Source organism: Pseudorca crassidens, chromosome 2 (genome assembly GCF_039906515.1).
Source record: "Pseudorca crassidens isolate mPseCra1 chromosome 2, mPseCra1.hap1, whole genome shotgun sequence".
NCBI classification, from domain to species: domain Eukaryota; kingdom Metazoa; phylum Chordata; class Mammalia; order Artiodactyla; family Delphinidae; genus Pseudorca; species Pseudorca crassidens.
In genome coordinates, this window is record NC_090297.1 from 100,295,845 (window position 1) to 100,317,074 (window position 21,230).

At 35.0% G+C, this 21,230-nt stretch overlaps 1 protein-coding gene across 2 annotated transcripts in view; it reads right to left on the reverse strand.

Annotated features, from left to right (window-relative positions):
• Nucleotides 1–1,068: 1,068 nt before the first annotated feature.
• The window catches only part of TRIM33 (tripartite motif containing 33), a 144,594-nt gene continuing 124,432 nt past the window's right edge, over nucleotides 1,069–21,230 (reverse strand). Inside the window, exons 12-20 of one of the 2 annotated variants that reach the window (XM_067727340.1) lie at nucleotides 19,656–19,788; nucleotides 18,152–18,215; nucleotides 15,460–15,619; nucleotides 13,692–14,041; nucleotides 11,462–11,585; nucleotides 9,680–9,754; nucleotides 7,596–7,748; nucleotides 6,120–6,170; nucleotides 1,069–6,040 (exon numbers count right to left, since the gene is read on the reverse strand). In XM_067727340.1, the coding sequence (XP_067583441.1) occupies nucleotides 5,828–6,040; nucleotides 6,120–6,170; nucleotides 7,596–7,748; nucleotides 9,680–9,754; nucleotides 11,462–11,585; nucleotides 13,692–14,041; nucleotides 15,460–15,619; nucleotides 18,152–18,215; nucleotides 19,656–19,788 (1,323 nt within the window). In that variant the 3' untranslated portion in view covers nucleotides 1,069–5,827. The remainder of the gene's footprint in view (nucleotides 6,041–6,119; nucleotides 6,171–7,595; nucleotides 7,749–9,679; nucleotides 9,755–11,461; nucleotides 11,586–13,691; nucleotides 14,042–15,459; nucleotides 15,620–18,151; nucleotides 18,216–19,655; nucleotides 19,789–21,230) is intronic. The other variant, XM_067727341.1, reaches the window with a different exon arrangement.

The following is a 21,230-nucleotide window of genomic DNA, read 5'->3' on the forward strand; positions in this document are numbered from 1 at the left end:
ACCCTTATTGTATAAATTTCCTAGGCAATACCATACGCTTACATTGTTTCAGTTACCAACTATTATGCAAGTGACTCAACTCTGACATTTGTTTACTGAATGCCTACTGTGTGCTAGCATGCCTACCGTGTGCTAGGCATTCAGTGATGAATAAAACAGACATGATTCCTGATGTATCTTACAGGTTCTATCTGCAGCCCAAGGATTTTTTGTAAGCACCAGAACTATGGACACCTACCTGCACCTTAATTTTCCAGAGGTACCTTAAACTCAACAAACCCCCTTTTCTTTTCTCCCCCTTTACTATTTTAATAGGTACCACATAAAATACGCCGTAGGCAACTGCGTGGCCTCAGTTATTGGTCTATTTCACTTTTTAAATCTCTAAAATTTGACTGCTATTTTCCATCTCCACTGCCAGACAGCTAGTTTACTGCTCACCTAGATTACTCAGAGCCTACAATTGTCTCTCCACTACCAATCTCCTCATAACTCATTCTTCATAATTAAAATGATCTTTCAAAAAGGCACACCTGATTATATCAACTCACCAAGTCCCATCGTGCTTAATCTTCTTCAGGGGCTCCTTGTTGCCCTCAGTGAAAGCCCTTTAACATGACTTTCAAACCCCTCTGCTTGAAAAGGACCCTGCTCATTTCTCCAGCTTAGTATTTTACTACTCCAACTTACATTCTATTCCAGACTCTATTCCAGCCAAACTGAACTTTTCAGGTCCTGGAATACACAGATGTTCTCTTTCATTTTTAGGCTTCTGTATATTTATTCTTTTTTCCTTTTCTCTTTTACCTGGTCCTATCTTTTATGAGTGAGAGAGATTGCTTCCCTGACCAACAAAATTTGGGGTTAGATCCTTTCCTATGTGTTAATCCCTACCATAGCACTCATCATTCTCCAACAGAGTCTAAACACGTGAGGAAAGGGACTGTATTTTGTCTTGTTCATGACAATATCTCCAGTGCCCTGCACAGAGTATAAATTTTAAAAATAAATTTAAATGATTAAGTCTCAACTCAAAGAGGAAGAAAAAAAAAGAAATTCATTTGAAAAATTTTTCAATTTTCTAATTTAATAGAAATAACCAAAACAATGTGGCTTTCAAACAAAGCTTTAAACTAATCTAATACAACTTCTACAACACATTCCAGAGCATTATAACAAGAAATATTTACAGGTAGCTAATGTATTAAATAACCATGAAAAGAAAATCTTGCTTTTATTACACACCAGCAAAAAACACAGGAACGGAACAATTAGAAGCTGCAACCTTGTTTAAAAAAATTAAATATGATGATTTAGAGAATACAATACCACAGAAACAGCACTTTTTCTTTCAGAATCATATTGACGGGTAGTTAACTATGTGCAAAAATAATAGTAATTGTAATATTAGTAATAATAATAATGAGGGGAGAAGAGTTGAAATACTGGAAGCAAGGAACTAGTAAGGATGTGAATTTAACCCTTTCGTGTGTAGGTATGTCTACATAGAAAATCAACAGGCTTTCAGATTGCACAAATCTTTTTGTTATAGGCTTATATACATGTTTCACTGTGATTTAAAACATAGTTAATACCTACATTTTTCAGACCAGGAGCAGACATGCATTTCGTTCTTAAGATTGAAATTTAGGCCACACTTGAAAGGGAGTACTGCAGTGGCACTTACAAAATCATTTCAGTGCCTTCCCACATACAAATTTGGTGAATTTAAAAGAACAGTATTTTTAATTTTAAAGATCACTTGCTTTCTAGAAAAGGGCTAAACTTAATTTTGTACATTTTGTAGTTTGATCATAACAAATATATCCAAATTGACTTATTTTCAAAGATAATTTTGTTTCTCAGATACAATAAAAAATATATAAAAGACCACGAAGGCAAACACAAGGAACTAAATGGAAGAAATGCTATACATGCATTTTGACCAAATAAAACAAACCATTATATCCAAGAGTACATGTTGAAATCTGAAAGGTCTATGTAAACTGTGGCATATAAATTTTTTTCTTAAAAAAGTACCTTCAATTCTTTTACTCAAATGCCTACTTTTAAAAAAATATGCAACTTTCCCCAATTTTTAAAATAAAATGCCACAATATATTGTCATTAGCTCCAGCATACATTTAATTCCTTAATTTTTAAAAGATAGACTGGGTGATATGCATACAAACTTTCCTATAAAATCACCATCCAGGAGAGGATTATGACATGCTATTAGGCAACAGACTTAAAGCAGTGTTATTGCTTTATCAAGGAGGAGATAACTGTGAGAGAAATAAAACATCCAGGTCTGGTATATGATCAAGCTGCAATACACTAAACCTTGGATCACCTCCAGCAGATTATTAATATAGATGGTATAAGAATTCATGGTATGAATTAAGAACTTGATTGTTTTAATTAGGGAAGTTGGGGAGGTTGGATTTTATAAAACTACTCACTGATCCAAAGTTAAGTATGCAAATAAGCAGTGCTGACCTCAAGAAATGAGGTTTTTATACTTCATGTGTTGTATGTGAGTGAGCATGGGTAAAGGACTTTAAAAGGCCAAGAGAGAGGGGGCCACAGCATTTACTCCCATTTTGACTACTAAGAGACTGTTTAATAATGTATGGTAGGCCACAACCCAGGAGCATAGTCAGAAAACCTAAGTCTACTGGCTTATTAAAACTAATCACTAATAGTTACATGGCAGGATACCTGCTGAGGTAATTGGTAAATCTATAATTTGCACACCATAAACCTTTTGCTTGTATTTAAAAGCATTATTTCTTTGGATTAACTAAAAATCTCGAAGTGTTATAACAAAAAATTAGAATTAACTAACTTTAAAATTTATTTAAAATTCCCTTATATAAGAATAGAAGTCAGAAAGTACCTTGTTGATTCCAAAAAGAATAATTTCAACAGTGGATTCAATGCCTTAACCTTTCTCTGTGGTAATGATTTGATGTTTCAATATAGCGCATGACCTACAATTTAACCATACTTTGGAACACATACATACTTCACGTTGCAAAGCAATTCCTTCACTCAGTGCTACAAAAAGACAAATTTAAGCCAGAGGAACAGACTGAGGAACACTTTGTTCTTAGTGAAAATGAAAAATGAAGTGTGGTGAAAGTTTGCAAGCTTTTAAGGAAACATTTAACATCTACAAATCAAAAATACTGCCTTTTAACAAAGAATACAAATGTAAGGGAGTATCAAAACAAACACCTTCAGGGATCAATATTTGTCTTTTTAAAACATAAATGAGTAGGAAAACATGTAATATATCTGAATACCAATTTAAATTTTTATATTTTTTTACAGTCATATTAGTGCTGAACAAATCAGCTTAGAAACACAATGATAAATGTGCAAGAAAAAAGCTTTAATGAAATCTAAAGTGAATACCTTCACTTAAACGTGGTTTGTTGCTAGCTATATAATTTAATAGTAATTCCTCAGCCGTATGAACTACCTTCTGTTAAGAGAAATGAAGCCTGTTAAATGCTGGCAATAAGTAGCTTTTTAAGAACTAATCTTAAATTAAAAGAAAACAAAAACGCCATCTAACATGGAAATGTTTTGAATGAAACACATTACCTTTTAAGGCCCCAAATATCAAGAAATAAATATTTACTTAAAATTTTTGTTTCTGCCCCCGTTGGTAGAACCTATTATCTAAGACTCGTGAAAAGTATTCATATGAAGAGCAAGCATAAAATATTAGAACTCAGTGGCTTGGCAAAATGAAGTTATACTGTTACTCATCACTTTCCAAAAATGTGCCCTTCGGTAAGTCTCCTGATAAACTGAAATCATGAATGTTGTGGGAAAGAGGAAAATGCACACATAAAGGCATTTTAAAACAATTTTCTCCTTTTTATAAGAAACCTGTTCTTAAAGAACTTAAAATTTGAGTAAAATGATAAAAGTTTGGTATATGTTTTGAAGTTTAACTTATAAAGAAACTGAAAAAGAAGCTAAAAGAAAGCCACAGAATGAAGTCAGTAGCAATAATAAAACCAATATACCATCAGAAGGCTTGAATCATATTCATTTTTACCCCCACCACTTGTTAAGAAAAGAAAAACAACCCAAAGAAATTTGTATAATAACTTCTTTAGAGCACTTTATTTGATTCAATACGCACTAAAAAATATTTACCTCTTAGACAATTATGTCAAATAATTTTTTCTGAGTAGTCTACTGTCTGAACTGTTCAAGCTGAATTTTTAAAAAGGCAAATGATTTGCCACAAATCTGCTGATGTCTGAAAAATATCTAATGGAAAGTCTTCTATTTTGGTCACTTTACATTCTAACATGTCCATACAAAAGTAGGACTAAAATTTTTAACTCAACAAAAGAGAAGCCTGTACACAGTCTAGAACACGCATCTTGGATCTGAGCATCACAAATGAAGAGAAGAAAAATGAAACAGAGCCAAGGTGGTTTATCTGCCTCGGGTGCTAAAATCAGAGTAGTAAAGGTGGGTTTACTCCAGTAACCATTCAAGTGGGGATTGATTGGCTCATTTTCAGGATATACTTACAGGTCTCTTCTACGTCCTTTAAGCCCCCAGTCCATGCAAATGTCCCACTTGGTGGACGGATGAGTACTCTAACCCCACCGGGTTTATTTCAATATTTTGATATTTTAATAATAAGCTGCTTCTGAAGATTTTCTGAGAAGTCTGTTCTCTATTAAAATAAGATAGAACCTCAAAATATGAATGTGAACATTAGAAATAGACAGCATATATTACAAATCCATTCTTGATAGGAACATTAGTAAGAATACATATTAGCTTAAAAAACAGGCTCAGCAAATGTTGCTGATCTGCCAGAAGTTTTAGTTCACTATTTACAAATAAGACAAAGTGAAATACAGAAAATTTTACACATTTGGTAGTTGACAGATTACTGTTTGCCAATAGTGGTCTATCAGAAAACTGATATGAAGGAAGACTGGATAAGAGCCAGCTGTCACCTTCGCAATCAAATTTTAAATGTACAGAAAACTAGATTAATTTTCAAACAAACATTCTACCTTTCACGGGAATAACTATGATCAGATGATTTGATTTGGAAGTGCAATTCTGTGGAAGTGTCTTCTGGAAATGACTACTGTAAATGATCTGCTACTGAAAGGTTACCATATTTATTTCAGTAGAACATTAAAGTTGATTAAATGATGATCAATGGTCATGTTTCCTAGGCTCTTAAGTATGAACAGAAAATAAACTATTGTTGAGTTCTTTAAATCAATATAAAACTAAGGCCCAACAGCATCAAAATGAGAGAAAATATAACAGCATGATGCAATGCACATCTGCACTGACATCAAAGTGGAATCTGAGCAACTTTGATTTTTAACTAGAAAATAAGCCAGTATGTATATGTGTGGAGGGGGAGGCATAAAAGTGGGTTTAATAATTGTGCACTCTACTCCAAAGAGACAATTTAACCAGTGACATGACCCTTAAGTACTTGAACACTCAGTATCTGCACCAATCAATACCAAGTGATCATCAACATCTGCCCATTCTAAAAATCAGAACCATTCTCTGTGGTAACAGAAGTCTTCAAATCATTTTACTTTCGCTTTTGTTTTTACTTTTAAAGTTGCAAATAGAGTCCTTTCCCCCTTTCTTGACAAGAATGTGTTTTCTGTCCATTATTTCAATCTAATACTGTGTAAAAGCTATCAGCTTCTTCAAGGAGGTGCCCACTGTAGGCAGGATATTCCAGCAACACTTAAATAAAAGTTTTTCATTCTTTTCTTTTTTTAAACAATTGATTTAAGTTCATGTCATTTTACTTTATATGTACTGGTCTCTCATCTGACTTTAGGCGTTTTCTGCGGGGCTGTATAAAGTCTTCATCAGAGTCCTCAGTTACCTCACCATCATCCTCTTCCTGCTCAAACTCTGGCAAAGGTGCGAAGGTCCTGTCTGAGTAGATCTCTGTGAGTTTATCTTCAAAGTACAATGCAACTGCTTTCCCTGCCTGAGCTACTTCTGAATCAGCCTGCAAGCAAAAGATAGGAATATTCACCTATTGGTAATGCATATTCCTTCACCAAGTTTGCATGGTCTGAAAAGCTTACCTTCAAATTAATCTCTTGTGTTTCTGCATAAACTTGAACAACTTTCATCATCTAAAAAGGATACCAGAGTCAAAAAAAAAAAGGGAAATTATAATCCTTTCTAAAGTTATAAGACTGCATAGGATTGGCGACGAAAGTCAGCCATACTAGGAGGAACAAATTGCTATGACCAGATCAAGTGCTTTCTAAAATTATACAGAACATGGACCCCCTTTCTTAACAAAGCTATTACTAAAGCTACTGCAAAATTGTCTCAAATTCTGAATTAGTGAGGTCAACCTGAGTAGGAGTTGGTTTGAATACATCAATATATTTAAGAGAAAAATATTTGTGAAAAAAATGATGTAAGAAATATTTTTTAAAAAACTACCAAACTTTCAACAACCACGAAGTCAGAATTCTATCTGTATGGCAATTTGTTAATCATAATTTAGTTAACTATTATTAAAGCAGATAAAATGAGTCTTCTTCCTGGCAAATGTTAGCTATGGTTCATGAAAGTATACTTATTTGAAAATAATCTAACTGAATTAGAAAATAACACAAGAAACTTGGGACTGTATTAATTTACCTTCAAGTGAGTGAGGTTTTACTATATTCTCTGTGGCACATTGCTATAAAGGTGACCAGAACTTGTCACCTAATAAGAAAAAATTTTTTATTTTAAAAAGTCACCTAGATGCTTCCAGGGGAAACTATGAGTACACGTTAAATGATTCAATTTGATTTTTTAATAACATTCATATGGCACCCAAATTTTATCAGCAATAAAGATTTTAGTAGTAATCTTTTTGAAGATTTTGTGGAGTCTCATCCATTTTCTTCTCTTACAATAATGAAAATATTCCTGAACAATAAGAGACTTGAGCTTCCCAAAGATAACAAAAATTTCCTTGAAGGAGGTAAATATCTATCAGATTTCTTCTAAAGGTATGGATAGCTCATCTTTATTCTCAAAATAATACATAACCAAAGTTAATGAAAGTCACACTGAGATCAGATAACTCAAAATTATACACTCTGGGCTACTATTCAAGATGAGCCACGTGAGTTTATAGTTTTAAGGTTCTATATTTATATGGTCAATAACAAAATCTAAGGACACTGGTACAAATGCCTTTCCTAAATGTACCCCAAATGTAGGCTTGTCTGTAATCATTTCCCACAAAATATACTTAACTACAGACTATCTTCTATACTTATCTCAACTCTCAACATGTACAGAAAGGGATATCCAATAATATTCTTAATTTAATACATTATATTTAAGTATATACTTCAAATTATACACAGTAAACTTTCTTCTTTGGAGCTGTGGATGCAATCAAATTTTACTTTTGACAGAACTGAAGCAGAATAAATTTTAGAAATCAACTCAGAAAAATCTCTTGGCAGGAAAAACAAAATCCAATAACCAAGTAAGCAAACAAACAAAAACTACTAATCCAAGACTCTATAGTTTGGAAGCTAACATACTTCATTAAACCTTTCACAGTTCTTGAAGATCAAACGAACATCAGCCACAAAGTCATCTGGGATTTGGTAGTGTTGGGAATGTTTTTTCTGAAGCTTCTTTTTCACGGTGGATAAATCCATAGGTTTCTTTATAATTTTATAGTAGTTTGGTATCTAAAGAAACAAATAAGGATAGATAAGGATTCTCAAAAAATGCCAAAGTGTTTAATTTGAAAATGCAAAGCATATTAATTTTAGAGAAAAACATGTGTTGATCGAGCCAGCTGCATGCAAATTTTGAGTATAATGAATTGTACTTTAAATCTTCTGTCACATGCACATCATGAAAATCAAATCATATTCAGAATATGTGGCAGTGTCCATGGTTAGTGAAGGACCCAAAGTTCCATCTTTAATAAGAAAATTTGGAAAAAAAGCAATCAGCAAGGGTAGCCAACCACTAGTGTTAAGGACAAATCTAGCCCATCAGAATTGTATGACTCCTGTTTTTTTTAAAAAAGGGAAAAAGATTACAAAATGTATTGTTATTATTAGAATAGGGTATCTTTTAGAGGATAAAACCTTGTATCACAGAGAACTCTGGACATAGCAATAGAGGGGAAAAGACTGTAGTAACACAAGATAAATTTTTATTAATCATTTAGGATTATACTTGGGAGTTCTGGCTGCAACTCTTGGCCAAAAATTTGTATCCTTGCAAAATAACTGAACATGGAGAAACTATTTAAATAGTTCATGAAAAGAAAACACTGGAAAGTAATCTTCTACTGTAAAGTCCCTAAACTTGAAGAACAGACAGACTTCCTGGTATCAGATGATTACTATCTGAACAAAACATCTTCCTTGTATCTAGACCTTTTGTACTTTAAAATCCATTCCGGAGCCTACCCAGTAAACAAATTACTATTCAATGCTCTGTAACAGGTCTGGTATCCAATATTATCTTAATTCAACAACTGACGGGAAGTAAATATATGTTGCATATTCTTATACCATTTATAAGGCACTGAGCATCCCTGATATTCCTTTTACTATGGAATTTTAGAGACTTTACTCCTTACAAAAATCTCCTGTAAGATAAACAAAGGGCATTGGCTTGCAAATTTTCCCACAGTCTTCTCTTAATCTTGAATGTTCATAAAAGAGGGCTTATGAAGCAGAACCAGTGTGCAAGGTTCAACTTTACACTTTTGTTCAAATTAATACTTATATAGAGTTATTTTCTCCCTAAGATATAGATCCTAGAATCAATCATAGAACTGGAACCTTAGAAATAATTTAGTTCAATATTCCCACTGTACAGTTAAAAAAGTAGAGGCAGGGCTTCCCTGGTGGTGCAGTGGTTGAGAGTCCGCCTGCCGATGCAGGGGACACGGATTCGTGCCCCAGTCCGGGAAGATCCCACATGCCGCAGAGCGGCTGAGCCCGTGAGCCATGGCCACTAAGCCTGCACGTCCAGAGCCTGTGCTCCGCAACGGGAGAGGCCACAACAGTGAGGGGCCCGCGGACCGCAAAAAAAAAAAAAAAAAAAAAAAGTAGAGGCAGAAAATTATGTAACTTCCCCAGTTATAAGGCTGGTTAACGGCAGAACTAGGAAAAGTTAAGTCTTCTGATTCCTAGTTAAAGACTCTTTCCATTATACCTGTACCTGTATCCTTTATGTCCATTTTAAAAGCAACAGCTTATGGAAAAACCCAAATGAACTTTTTGGCCAACCCAATAAAAGAAGTGGAAATTAAATTCATTAAGTTTTTATCACAGCAACGGTCTTTAAAAACAAACTGCAATTTTATCAAGTGAATCTCATAGCCATTTAGCCCTAATAACATCACAAGTACTTCTTATTACTCAGAAATTTTATCAGGTACTATGCTAACATATTTTACACAGGTTATTGTACAGAAGAATCCTTGAAATAACCCAATGAGGGAAGAAACAGTGTTAGAAAAGAGAATTTGAGCACCTTGGTTGAGGAGATTCTTCAAGCCTGAGTTTTACCATTAGCAGTCTAAGGCCAGAGCCCATACCCTTAAGTATTATACTAAAACTTCTTCAACAGGAAGGTACTAAGGTAAACAACTCACCGAAGCAGGAACTGGCTCCTGGAATTCAATACTTAATTCATGGCAATAGAGGTAAAGCAGAAGACGTTCACACTTCTGGCCCAAGAAAAGAAAGGAAAACCCATGAAATGTTTTCCCTCTAAAAAGATATTCTTAAGAATAAGAACTTTATCAGTACAAAGCATTATTACAACAAACTGAAGATAAGCCTCCTACATACTAGCTATCCAACTAAATATACACCCAAAGAAAACTACCTTGTTTTCTATTTAGGTTTGAGACTATGACTATCTTCTGTCCTACTTTAAATGAACTTATCAAAGACAGAGTGCCTTTGTTCTCATCTGATAACTCAGGTAATTTACCTACTATTACCTCTTAACTATTTATACAAATAGAAAAGAGTCATTAAAGCAACATACAGCATTTTGTACAACAATTGATGATTGTTGCTACTCATTTTAATTCCCTGAGGCAGGCAAGATACATGCTATTCCCTTTCTTGAAAGGATTCTGCTCAGGCTCAAAATTAAATAAAAACTGTCTGTGTCTTCTCAGTCCAATTCTAGAATTTCATTGTACAATCAGAAGTAAATTGATATGCATTTTACATTTATAGTGTTTATATGCTTAAACTTTTTAATATCCGTTTGTATACTCTAAACACATACCTTCTCCTCAAAGATAGTGGAAGATGGATTTTGCAAGTTTATACATTAGATCAAAGCCAAACGTAACTGTAAGGACCACAGAACTACGTGAAAGATATTTTGTCTTTGGAGATCAGACTATAGACCAGATCAAAAGAAATCTGAGTGAAATGATGAGAGGATTTTGGATTTCATTCTTAATATGATGGGATGCTATTAGAAGATTTTAAGCAAGGAAGTGATAGACTTGTTTACATATTTAAAAAAGAACACTATGTACTGCATAGAAAATGGACTGTAAGGGGGCAAATGTAGAATCAGGGAGTTCAGCAAAGAGATATTACAATAGTGCAGATGAAAAACTATGATGGCTGTCTCAGAAGGTAATGGTTGGGTGAAGTGAGAAAATGGTATTATAGTCATTCCTGATTCTTCTAACAGATTGCTGGCTTGAGCAACAGAGATGACCGGTGGTACCATTTGATGATGGGAATTACTGAGAGAAGGATGCAGTTTTTTATGTCGTTATTTTCTTGCTTTTGCTTTTTAAAAATAAATAAATAAATAAATAAATTTATTTATTTATTTTTGTCCGCATTGGGTTTTTGTTACTGTGCGGGGGCTTTCTCTAGTTGTGGCGAGCAGGGGCTACTCTTTGCTGCGGTGCACAGGCTTCTCATTGGGGTGGCATGTCTTTGTTGCAGAGCAAGGGCTCTAGGCACGTGGACTTCAGTAGTTGTCGCTCTCAGGCTCTAGAGTGCAGGTTCAGTAGTTGTGGCACACAGGCTTAGCTGCTCCACAGCATGTGGGATCTTCCCGGACCAGGGCTTCAACCCGTGTCCCCTGCACTGGCAGGTGGATTCTTAACCACTGCACCACCAGGGAAGTCCCCTGCTTTTGCTTTTTGAAGGAGAGGATTAGAAATCAAGATTTTCGCTGGGAAATGTTAAGTATGAGGAAGCTAGATCTAAGAGCCTAGGGCTGAGGGCTACAGACAAAGATTTCAGAAATTATGAACATACTATCAGATAATGAGATTAAAAAATGAAAATTTATCAGGTTATATGTATATTACACTGAAGAAAAAAAAAAAAGATGTATAGCCACACAACTACAGAATCCCTAATAATAAATCAATTTATCTGACACTTACCCTTTGGTCCACGGGGCTTAACCCCTGTGCAGTTTTCCCCTTCTTACTATGTTGCAAATTATCACAATCATATTCAACTTCTGGTTTTCCAATATCTCTGCAAAATGTGCATATCCAGTCCCCACTAAAGAAGGAAATAGGCAATTAGTCCATGTAATTATAACAAAACCCACTCTAAGGAAGCTAGTTCCCTAGAGGAAGTTTCCAGTTTCTTTGTTTTCTTTCCTTTCCAGTTTTTGTGGAAAAGAGAGGTACTATTTTTGCCACATCTCATAAAGTGAAGTTATGTGATAAAAGCTTCCCCAAATGTTTCCATTCTTCAACTGATTACCTTCTGGAAAGCAATATAACCCCACTATCTCTATTCAAAAGGGGTCTGTCTCTTCATAGCACAAAGCTGATGATCAGCACTTGCAGCATAAGACCAATTCTCAATACCCCAGTATGACCATGACAGTGACCTCATATGCATGAGGAAGAAAGGAGTACACGATACAGTCCCTCGGGTATCTCGTACTGTTTTGGCATGTATTAAAGATGCCAAAAATATAACAATTACTTTTTCATGGCCAGTCTTTTAAATCTGCTCAGTCAATAGTTTTTTGTATCAGGATTTCTATCAAACCATAAACTCCAATTTGATTACTTCAAATGCATTCTCCCCCTTCTCTTCCTCATCATATATATATTCTAAGTCTAGGGATTATACTAAAACTGTGTCAACAGTTTCAATTCCTTCCAAAGCATCTGCCTTTGAGAGAAAGCTTTCAGTGGCAAAATTCTAACGTTCCAGCAGATGTTACTATCCAACGGAAACAAAAATATGAAAAGCCTTAATTTTAAGACCAAAATGCCAATGTTTTTTTCTAAAAGAGTAAAGAAAAAGAAGGTCCTTAATACATCTGTGGCAAAGGACTACACCTTCTAAGATTTAGGTAAGAATTACAATGCTTCAGAAAAATATTCTGGCACTGTTCATATATCCACTACTTTTCTAATACTAAAGGCTGAATTTTTCAGAAAGGGTAGCATTAATCAACTAAAATCATTACTTCTCAGGAATCTGAGAAAAAATGTGAATCTTTCATCTATAGGCAGAAAGAAGCTGGGTTTTCCCAAGGACACTGGTTTACTTTCACTTAAAAAACCAGGGGGTTAGGGTAGGGGAAGAAGGAAGGCTTAAAGAAATAAGTATGATTCTACTATTTTAAGGTCTCTGAAATCAACTGGAGACAAAATACCACGAACATAATAAATATGTTAAATGGAAGGGAACAAAAATAGCTCTTCTAATCCAAACTCTACTACTCGTAGATGCAGAAACTAATCCCTGAAAATCAGTGAACCGTCCAAGCTAATTAAGTTAGTTCACTACAGAATTACGACCAGACTACAGGTATCGTAACCCAGCCCAGCACATTTGTTCTGCTGTATTGGCTGGAATCATCAGCTTGCACTGGATGTTCATCAATGAATGTTTTAATGCTTGAAATCAGACTTAGCCGCCAAGGGGGTCATATAGTCTGAGGACAATGCTCATATGTTGCCCCAATCTTTATCTTTACCGTACCATCTTCTCTTCTAAATAACGAATTCAGTAACTGTCCGTTCCAAAGTTAATGACTAAAAGACATTCCAAATAGGAAAAGTTGAGAAAGCTGAGAAATCTGCACACTGTGCTTCAGGTAGGCACTACCAACTAACAGCTTCCAGTGGTCAAGATGAAGCTATTCCTCAAAAAATTCAAGACATTAAAGGTATTTTTACAAAGTACTTGTTTTTTTTTCTTTAAAGTGCCTTTCAAGAGCTTTCAAACATTAGAAAAGTAAGTTTTTGGTAAGATCCAATAGAGTTGCCTCAAACTGAATACTATTCATAAATAAAGCCATTATTATAGACCCTATTAAAATTGATGGCAATAGATTAAAAAATTATCTTCAAGAGGAAATCAACTAAGTTTCTCAATACCCTAGTCTCTTGCACCTCATAATTTACAGGTTTATCTAATTTGCTTATATTAAGTATAAATTGAAGGCCAAGAAATAGTCTATTTTTTTTTTAACATTAATGCACAACTTAGATCTTGCACATTTCTTCATTCAGCTGTTAATTTCTCTAGAAGGTAATGGAGTAATAGGCAGTCATTAAGAAGGCTATCTGCCCTGAATAATTTTGTTACTTCTTTAGCTTATAAAAATAAACAACAAAAAATCAGTTATTTCACTTGTACCTTGGAAAGCTAAGAAGTGTTGGAACATGACAAGTTAGATGAAAGACCTTTGGACATTTTTCACAGCACAAGAGATCCCCTCCATTTTGGCAGACGGCACACCAATCTTCATTTGGGTCATCATCTTTGCTGCTGCCATCTCCTCCAATCCTTGCCGACCTGTGCATGAGACTTCGAACTGGGGACTTTCCATTAACAAGGCTGTTGAGCCCTGACTGTTTGCAGCTTTCATTCACATCTGTAGGTTCAGTTTTCACGTGGTTTTCCAGGCCTGCTAATGCGTCCAACTCACTCTCTAGATGCAGGCTAGTTGAAAGAGGTGGTGTCAAGCTACTCTCAGGACTGCTCAACTAAAACAAAGCAAGGACAAATTCTTGAAGAAACATTTAATCCATACTGTTCGTAGTGTGTGCGTGCATGCATGTGTGTCTCTGTGTGTTTAAAGTTTTGTCAACATGTATATACAACATGATATACTGACATAACTTAAAATTATTTTGGAATTTACTATTATTTATTATAAAATTATTTGAAATCATATTAGTAACATAAAAGAACGAAAATAACCCCGAAGTTATTCAGGCATGTTAATGTATGATTTTAGGGAGCAGTCTCTGTAATATTGGTTCACTTGGATAATAAAGGAATTAATTAAACTGTTAAGCACATTGATTGGGAAGTGAGCATAGGGTTATACTTTTCCTGACTATGATACACTATTTTTCACTCAACAATCTGTCTCATAGCTTTTTCTTCCCCTTTATATTGGCTTTTTTAACCGTTTCTTTTAATTGAAGTATAGTTAATTCACAATGTTGTTAGTTACAGGTGTACAGCAAATTGATTCAGTTATATATATATGTGTGTATATATATGTGTGTATATATACACACACACACTTTTTTTTCAGATTCTTTTCCATTATAGCTTATTACAAGATATTGAATATAGTTCACTGTACTACACAGTAGGTCCTTATTGTCACATAGCTTTTGAAAAGCATTTTGAAATATTCTTCTGCCCACTTATCATTCTACTAATATAGGAAGATTGTGACAATGTAAAATCTTTCACCACCATTTTGCACTGTTTTTTGGGGGTACTTTCCAAACCAAGTTCTGAGTGAAGAGATAACAGTACTCTCTAAATCTACATAGTTGAAATTTCTATGTGCCAACCACGTAGAAAATGAGACATAAGTGTAGGTAGGAAGAAAAAACCAAGATCAAAATTTCTAAATAAGGAGGGACTTGGGCCTTCCTTCATTCTATACTATAAATTTTATAAAATGTTCTAGCTGAGGAATTCTAAAATGGTTAATAATTCATAAGCCAAAGGCAATCTTCTCATCACAAAACTCTGTGAGCATTAAACTTCTTTCATGTCAGCGGTCGTAATCCTGAGCTCACCGGTCCAGGGAAAATAGCCAAGGATTTTTCCAGCTTGAGACTGAATGTGCCTATTGAAATTATTAATAAATTTAGAACAAGCTAGAACCCAATTTAGAATCATGGCAAAAATAATGACCGATTACAAACTAAAAGTTGAAATGAGTCCTTAATACAAGTAAGTCTTTTCTCATCAATTACAGTTGACACTTAGATGAAAAAAGTCAGTTAGAAAAAGAGATATCTGGGTTATACCACGTATAAAAATTCAAAAATGAATACAGGTCCACAGGACCACTAACCAGACTAATACATGCAGAGATGGAAGAATCAGTGAAGTGACCTCCTTAAATTCCTGACAGATTCCACTGGGAACTTACCATGCAGGCACTCCTCCTGCCATCCTCTGTCTTTTCCTGTTTCACAGCTCCTGAAAAGCTACATATTTCATCTTCAGTGCCAGGTTCTTGCTTGACCTTCACTTGATCAGACTTGAAACTAAGACTTGTCTTCTCAGCAGTTCTTCCTGACGACCCACAGCTAACAAAAACAACAAATAAAGGTCACATATGTTTGACTGTATGGTGTACATAAAAACAATTATATGAAAAGCTTGTTAAGTTATATGAAATGTTCATTAAACTGAAAACAATTTATTAACTTTATAGCAGATAAGGATACTTCATAATGCAATTAAAAGGAGTGTATTATAAACTTGGCTTCAAATTTTTAAAAAACGTAGGTCAAACTTTCAGAAGACCTGAAAAATACATTTTATGGTCTGAGGCACTTATACTACATCATTTAAGGAATCTAGTAAACAATCATTTGTCTAGGCTATTAGTATAGTGATTGTTTCTCTCTCTATATATAAGACGTTTAAATTCTTCTCTACCCCCAAACATCTGAAGGAAACCTCAATAACAGTGGTTCATGAAGTGTCCTCAAAGGAATCACTGTTTCAGCTTTTGAGTCCTTATCTGAATTAATGGGATAATAGCCTAAGAGGACAGGTACATGACTAATTGGTTCTATCTAGTCCACAAAGCAAAACCACTGGCAAGAGAAGTGAATAACTAAGACTGTATTACTGTCGAAAATGAAAACCTTTTTCACTCAATTTGTACTTTTCTTTAAAACTACTGATTATTGAAAGTATAATTTAAAAGCCAAGCAAGTATATAATATAGAACCAAATGCATACACACATATATATACAAATACAGAACATTCATATATCTGAAATAAAATCTTTCTTACATTGCACTAAATTATTCAAACTAAAGAATAAAAATCAGTCGACATTTATTACATTTACCTTTAACACACACACACACTCTTTCCACACTACCATTTCTTTTTCTTAACTCTTTTATTTTTTTAAAACATTTATTTATTTATTATTTATTTAATTTATTTTTGGCTTCCTTGAGTGTTAGCTGCGGTACACGGGATCTTTCGTTGTGGCGAGCAGGCTCTTCGTTGCAGTGCACGGGCTTCTCCCTAGTTGGGGCGCACAGGCTTCAGGACACGTGGGCTCTGTAGTTTGCAGCACACAGGCTCTCTAGTTGAAGCACACGAACTCAGTAGTTGCAGCACGCAGGCTTAGTTGCCCCACGGCATGTGGGATCTTAGTTCCCTGACCAGGGATCAAACCCGCGTCCCCTGCATTGTAAGGCAGATTCTTTACCACTGGACCACCAGGGAAATCCCCCACACTAACATTTCTTAGCTCTCTGTCCACCAAAAAGGCATAAGAAACCATGAACAATTCAGTAGCAGTGAGTGCCCCTAGTACCCAGAAGATTGTCTTGAAGCACCATTTCCCCACTAACATGACCAGGATTTCCTAGAGAAATTTCTGATTTCAGGCCTGAGGCAAGAAATGTACAAGATGAACCAGGAACATCAGGACAGGAAACAAGAATGCTTTCAACAACTACTGGGGTTATAGCAGAAGAACTATGAAGCCAACTTGGAAAAGTTCTGATAGGACAAATATGGAACAATTTAAGCATCAATAAAAATAACAATTATAATTTTAGAACATATAAAATATGTTTAAATATATAAGCCCATAAAGTTAATTTCATTGGTCACTGTTGGAGGGAGCTGGGAATCAACTCATTATTATAAAAATAGGTAAATAAAGAGAAAGAATCAATTTATTCTGCCATTCCCATAATCAAATAGCTGATGGCAGAAAATTTCTCTTTACAGAAGTATTCTAAACTAATATACAAAGAAGGTATGATACAATAATTAAAATATTTTTAAACTAGTAAAAAAAAAAAAAAAAGAGCTAAGGCAATGATCATTAATGGGTGCTATCACAAAAGAATCAACAAAAGCGACCAGACATTTTGTGACCCTGAAAGAAGTACACATCACCACAATGAAGTATTCTCCCTACCTCTTTCCCTCAAATCAAACCTGAATCTAATCAAACCTCCCGATCTAAATACCAATATAGAGAAAAAAACAGAAGGTAGTGTATTTAAATGACAAGATGGGGAAATGAGGAAAACTCTGTAAGACAAACAATACATTTCTTCAACAAATACACTGAGTTTGACCTTGACATATGGGTTGATGGCAATGTATAGCGCCTATCTGAATCTGAGTCGAAGAAACAATTTAAAAAAAAAAAGCATTTATGAGAAAATCTGGGAAATCTGAACATTAACTAGAGCTCTACTGATGTTAGAGAGTTAGCTAGTAAATTTTTTTTTAGGTGTGATAATGGTTCCATAGTTATAAAACTTTTAAATCCTTAAAGTGATACATACTTAAAAGTGTATATATATACACTGAAGTGATACATATAGTGATATATACTGAAACAACCACAAGTAAAATGATAAAATGTCTGAGATTTATCTCAAAATAATTTAGAACGGGGGGAATGGGTAGGAGTATAGAAGAAATAAGACTGGTCATAACTTGATCATTGTTGAAGATGGGTGAAAAGTTTACGGGAGTTCATTATAATAGTCTACTTTTTAGAATACGTATTTGAAATTTTTCTTGATAAAAAGAAAAAATAAAGCTATTAATAATGTAAATACTCACCTGCCTCGACTACCAGTACTAGAAGTACTAGGGGGTCTCACAGGTGTGTGAGAATTGGATAAACCTGAAAAATAATAAGTCAAAATGAATAACTATGCAGGTAAGAAAATTCAGAATTCTACCTACTAATTACAGAATTCAAGTATCATTATAAGGCAATTCAGCAATTCCTGGAAATCAGCCCTTGTCTTAGTCTCAAAGTCAAGGATTTCATGTGTTATTGTTGGCAGCTATCAATCAGTTTCTCTCAGCTGAGCCCAGATACCATTCTCAGAATCCTCTCAGAGCACCACTATTCAATCAATGGAAACTACTGTATCAAGAGAAAGCTATTTGCCGTCCCACGCATTTGGTAAATATCCTACCTAGATTCCTATTAATTATTCTTCCTTTTAAAAGTCCTGGAATACTTATATTAAACCTCAAAAATAATACGATGCAAAAAATGTATTAATGATACATCTCATGAAAAACCCACATTTAGAGCTAAACTACTCTTACTGTAGAAATAATGAGGTGGTATGTTTCAGTAAGAAACCATGAATATATCCCATAACCACTTCTGCACTGTCAATCTATTTGGAGATGCTTTAATCACTCATTCATGTAATAGCGTTAATAAAACTGGGATTTTGGAAGAGATCTATAGCTCAGGACCTGATTAGTCACATTTTAATAGTTTCCAGTAAATTTTAAGTTTTTAACTGCAAATTGAAAGTTCACTTGCCCTTCCTCAATTCTTGCTTTTTAAACAAATTTTCAATTTTTTCATTATTTAACAAAGTGTTTTAAACTTGGATTTAAACCAAAGAATTCTTCAAATGACAACATGTATTGTAAAATAGAAGACACAGAAATTAAATTCATCTACAAATCCAGCAAAAAACATGAATATAACTGGGGGTTGAGGGAGGGGTACATTAGAGTTCTGAACAGTGTACACTACAGATATATATTATTATTTCAGTTCGCTGAAGCTTGTCCACAGTATTGAAAGAAAAATAATTAGATCAGGAAAAAAAAATGTTACTGCAATGGTTAAGTTTATGTCTCAACTTGGCTAGAATATGGTACTCAGTTGTTTGGCCAAACACCAATCCAGATGCTGCTGCAATGGTATTTTTTAGATGTCACTGACACTTAAATCAGTAGACTCTGAGTAAAACATAACGAGGGTGGACCTCTAATTAGTTGAAGACCTTAAGAGAAAAGACTGAGGTCCCCAGAGCAAGAAGGAATTTTGCCTCGATTCAAGACTAGCACCAATTCTTCCCTTTGTCTCCACCCTGCTAACTACCCTGCAGGTTTCAGACTTGCCAGACCTAACAATCAAGTGGACCAATTAATTCCTTAACCTCTGTCACCTCTCTCTCTCTCTCTCTCTCTCTCTCCACACACACCCCTCTCCTATTGGTGCTATTTCTCTGGAGAACCCTAATACATATACCGAGAGATACTTTTTTAAGGTGTTAAAGAAATGAGACGGTACCTCAGTTGACTTTACCTGATGATCCTGGAGATAGGGCAGAGGGTCCTGGGGAGGGATTCATGGTGCTTGTGGGTTGTGGGGGTAGGTGACTGCCTGAGATGTATCTACTTAGTAGATTATCTAAACTACTTGAACCAGCATCTTCCAACTAAAGAAAAAGAACAAAAAGATAAATTTGCTTTGATTAAAGCAGAGGAGAAGTTACTAATTTCATTAGTATAATCATTTATGCTCACAGTTTACTAATAAGCAGATTACCTTATATCAAACTTGGCTTAATTGTTCCTTCCTTATGCTTCCTCGAGGACCCAAATAGTATATAGTTTATGTGAATATAGCTATAATTAATATGCTTCAATAAATGATTGGGAGCTCAAGACAAAACCCAATAACCCACTAAATCCTTTGTGTTTTACTATGAAAATACCTCTGACACAGTCTTACATTTTTGCCTTTTTTCAAGGTTGATGCAGGATCCTGTTTTCAGCATCCTGCCCCTAGTATCAATATTCATGGTCCTGCCAGAATCATTCAACTAAACAGGTATCGAATAATGTCAGTACCTAACTTCAGTGCTTTGAAAAGTCTGTATACTCAACAGAAAGCCTTTAGCCTGGGATATAAGTTCCCTTATTACACACAAAAAAGCCGGCAGTCAACAGGAAAACTGAGCCCTTTTCGCACTTTATATGCAGAAGGTTAAAGCCAGAGGAGCTCGCACTGTGACTGCGAGCTGGTTCCCAATTTGAATATCAGTCCCCTGTTTTTAAACATCCCACCCACAATGAAGAACTGTGATGATGAAATGAGAAAATATTTATGTAAGAAATAGTAACAAACACTACTTAATTATGAAAATTACCTTAAGAAAAATATTACACTATTCCATATCAGAGATAGTTAAACTATTCTTACTTAACTGCTAATCTTCTTGCTTACTGATCTACTTTTACCCACACCTGCCTCTTTTAATCTTCTACTAGAGGCAAGATTACTTTTTAGGGAAATCTACTTCTCATTCAAAACAGAAAACTGCGGGACTTCCCGAGTGGTCCAATGGTTAAGAATCCGTCTTGCAATACAGAGGACGCCAGTTCGATACCTGGTTGGGGAACTAAGATCCCACATGGCGTGTGGCAACTAAGCCTGCTCACCGTGACTACAGAGCCCATGAGCTCTGGAGCCTGCATGCCACAACTAGAGAGCCTGCATGCCGCAACTACTGAGCCAGTGCAGTCTGGAGCCCAAGCACCACAACTAGAGGGAAGTCCGCGAACCACAACGGAAGATCCCACATGCCCCAACTAAGACCCAATGCAGCCAAAAATTAAATAAATAAATATATATTTTTTCAAAAACAGAAAACTGAACATATACATTTACTTCTCACTCTCCTCTCAAAATCACACTGATTTTCAAGGCTATAAAACAGGAAAGAATGGCATCAAAGCAGAAACTTTGAAGAAAACTATAGATACAAACCAAGGTAGGGCTGGATTGATATAAAAATGATCAGAATAAAGCAGCTCACAACACATTACAGGCAAGGGAGGACTCTCCTAAAGTAAACAGTTTTCATCAATATAAGTT